At 37.5% G+C, this 3,710-nt stretch overlaps 1 protein-coding gene across 1 annotated transcript in view; it reads right to left on the reverse strand.

The window, feature by feature from the left end:
• The window catches only part of LOC107095127 (gamma-interferon-inducible lysosomal thiol reductase-like), a 13,775-nt gene that overhangs the window by 8,652 nt on the left and 1,413 nt on the right, over window positions 1–3,710 (reverse strand). Inside the window, exons 2-3 of the mRNA XM_015391103.1 lie at window positions 112–300; window positions 2–28 (exon numbers count right to left, since the gene is read on the reverse strand). Of these exons, the coding sequence (XP_015246589.1) occupies window positions 2–28; window positions 112–300 (216 nt within the window). The remainder of the gene's footprint in view (window position 1; window positions 29–111; window positions 301–3,710) is intronic.

The raw sequence follows: 3,710 nt of genomic DNA on the forward strand, positions 1-3,710 counted from the left end.
AGGTGTACTTGTCACCATCAGGCTTCTCCTGCAGAGGTCATACAATGAAATTCAAAAGACTTCCATTTTTGTTGTAGTTTTTTTTATTTATTTTTTTTATAAATTACTTACTTGTGCATTTCCGTAGGGCACCAAGGTAACAGACATGATGTCGCTTAGCATCACAAAGGTGGGGAAGAGCATTCCAGCGAGGAAATTCCTGCAGCCGGGACAGAGGCTCTCATAGTAAAGCGCCACCTGGACTGGATCGGCTGTCTGGTGGGTCTTCCTGAAGTCAGCCTCAAGGCACTGCTTCAAAACCTGCATCAAGAGGGGCAAGGCGAAATAAGAAACATAGCTACAATGTCTGAACCACCTGGATCTGCTGCTCCTGACGATGAGTTCAGGGTCAGTTACGCCCCATTCTCCTGAGGAAAACCTCTCCGTCTGTCAGCTAAATCTTTTAGCGTATTTAGCCAATTAGCATTAAGCATCTAGCTTCATGACCCGCCCCCCGTCTGCCTCCGCTCCATAGACCCTATAGGTGTGTTTGATTTCAAGGCTGCATCCTCCAAGGACGCGGTCTACCTGGACTGGATGCTTCGAAGTCCGTGAAAATCCAGGAAGAGTTTGGCAATAGATTCAAACGGGTCAAGGCTTCCACGGCTTTCAGCGCACGCTCTGTTGCTTAGCAACCGTGAGAGTTGACACACAAAGCAGGAAAAGAATGAATACCGAACTTTTCAAAACCATATTTTATTATTTTTTTTAGAGTAAAGTGGACAAAGACTACACTCATGACAACACGGAGTAGAATAAAGGTGACAACCACCGGGAGCATGAACAAATAAAAGCAAATGTAATGATATAAAAGGGGTAGAAAGAAAGTAAATCTAAACAATGTATGTATAAAAAATATATATCTGCAGAATCGCTTATATTCAACAACAAAAAAATACTTGTTAAGAAAATTGTGCAAAACAGCAATAAAAAAAATGTAACTCCTATCAGATTTATATTTATCTGTTACTGTTACACAGTAACAGATAAATACCATTAGTTAAACCAAACATTACCTGCTATATATCTGACTCAATAACAGTTAAAACAACTATTTTCATTAATTTCAGACGGAACTATTCACATATTTGTATTATATTAAACTGAACTTCCAATTTTCACCACTGTTTGGCGCCAAGTAACCTTTCCTTTGATCACGGAGCAGCCGGCTTATTTGGTCTCGCAATGAATTCCAGGATAACCAAGGGAAGATTGGATACATCGAACCAGTCCTTCAAATCGGGCAAAAAGGACGTATTTGTAGGCCGCATAACGTCAAAGGCTTTGACATAATCGTCCTTCGAATCTATCCTTCGGAGGACACAGCCGCTAAATTGGAACTCAGCATACGAGAGGTTTCACCTCACTGGAAATGACAGCTGGTTGCTTGTTATCCAATCAGAGCCCTACTTTCCCACTGGTTGCTTCAATGGAGATTCCTACAGACGGCATCCTGCTGCTACGGAGCGGAGGAGAGATCGTGTGCTAGAACGGCCTCAAAAGCTGCTAAATGTGCAACATACACATGAAATCAGGTGCATTTTAATGGCCATTTGTAAAGTTGAACAACGCTTATTGAGCAATTATTTCATGAAATGTACAGGTGAGGTTTAGCCTTCTTTGTGTTCAAAGAGAAATCGGCACTGATCGTACTGTAAAACATATTTAGCCTTTTGTGTTTTTCATAGATCCTTCTGATGCAAGAAAANGAGGTTTAGCCTTCTTTGTGTTCAAAGAGAAATCGGCACTGATCGTACTGTAAAACATATTTCGCATTTGTGTTTTTCATAGATCCTTCTGATGCAAGAAAATAACTCAGGTCTTTAAGAAAATGGCTGCCTTTTAGAAAAAAATTTAATTTGATAAGAGTAATCACCATTAGATTAACTCAATAACTTGCATCTTGTAGAAATCCTCTTAAGGGAATTCCATCCTTCCACAGCTGACACACATTATAACATCACAGAGGATGCTTTTTAAATGGGGAAAAAGTGTTTTTTGTTTTCTTCTTTTACGTGCTTTTCCAAAAGTATCAGTAGTCCATTTAGAATATATTTAATTCTCTTATTCTCATTTAATTTTAAAACCTAATACTTGAAATAGCATGGTGGTAATTACAAAGAGATCCGATAGAATAAAGAAATAATGAGAATTCAAAAAGTCGCAAGATTACAACTTCATGATATTATTTCTTTAATCTTGCAATATATTGACTTTATTCTCATAATTCTAGTAGGTTATTCTCGTAATATTTCAGGTTTCCAAAAAACTAAATTCTCTTTAGTCTGGCCCAAATACCACGTCATAAAAAATAACAAATATTCTGGGGCAAATATTTTTTTTGTAGTAAAAATAGTCTAAAAATTAGTTTTATTAGCTGGACTGAATTCAGTTTTCTTGTTTTAATTCACACAAAAAAAGTATTTAACTGTAACAGAAACGTAGTTTTTTTTTTTTTTTTTTAAGTGAGAGAAGTGTTTTTTTCCCCCCTTTACAGACATTTCCAAAAGTATCAGCCACATGTGGTGAATATTGATAGAATCAAATCTCCTTTTTTCCTTTTAATTAACTGCAGTAAAACATCTGTTGCTTGTAGAGTCTGCAGACCTCTGCTGCTTCTCAACTGAAGCAAAATGAGCTGGAATTCAGAGCGACGCTAAACGGACAGAATTCATGGGAAGCTCCAGTCGCTTTGCTTCGACCACTTCCTGTTCAGAAGGGAAGTGCAATTCAGGATCCAAGCCTCCGTGAAAAAACTAACCCAGACGATGGTTAAACCAGAGAAACGAGAAGTGTTGGTCACCATCAAAGATCGTTCCACTCACCCCAGACGTTAACTCGAGGAAAAACATCGAACCCAGCTGAAGGTTGAAGCTGAGGTGGTTTTTATTTAGTTAGAGGTCCAATCAGAAGTTTTTTATATTTCAATGCAATCAAATCATCCAGCTGTTTATTTTTATTACGATTGTATGTGATTGTTTCTTTACTTGCATTTTTCCCCCACATACTCCTTCAGCGTCGGATTAAATCGGTCCAACCTTTGGATGTTGGCTTATGCCAGTTTCCAAAAACTGTTTTTGTCACTAAAAGGCAAACATGCACCAAATATGAAAGTTTTTTTTTTAGTAAAAGAAAAAAAAGTTGCATCCAAGCTGAAGAGTATTCTGAAATATGCTGGCATTTCTAAAATGCTCATCCAGGAGGAGGGAAAGCTGCAGCTCAGTGCCTGGATGCACTCTGTCAGCTTGGCTTAGATAAAATATAAACCTTTTTTTAATTAGAAAAGTAACTTTGCCTTTCCCTGCGGTTGTCAGTTTAGACGCGTGTGCGAAAAGAAGACTAAACTGTGTGTAATTTTTGAAAAAAAAAAAAAAATAAATTTTTATTGAATTTGTCCCTCCTAATAATTTTAACCAAACAAAACGGTCAATGTTTATTTTAAAAAGTTTGGCCAAAGAGAACATGGAAGCAAACTGACAGCGAGCTGTGCTTTACTGTCTTTAATCCAAACACCAAAGTTTACTTTAGGTTGAATACCTTTAATAGAATATGTATCAAGATTGTTTATTTCTAGATATTAATCATGAAAAGGCAATACTATCTATATCATCTCTATAGTTATGCTGCTATAGGCTTAGACTGCTGGAGGACATAGGGACCCCTTTTTCATC

This window comes from Cyprinodon variegatus, unplaced genomic scaffold, assembly GCF_000732505.1.
Source record: "Cyprinodon variegatus isolate N-32 unplaced genomic scaffold, C_variegatus-1.0 Scaffold525, whole genome shotgun sequence".
NCBI classification, from domain to species: domain Eukaryota; kingdom Metazoa; phylum Chordata; class Actinopteri; order Cyprinodontiformes; family Cyprinodontidae; genus Cyprinodon; species Cyprinodon variegatus.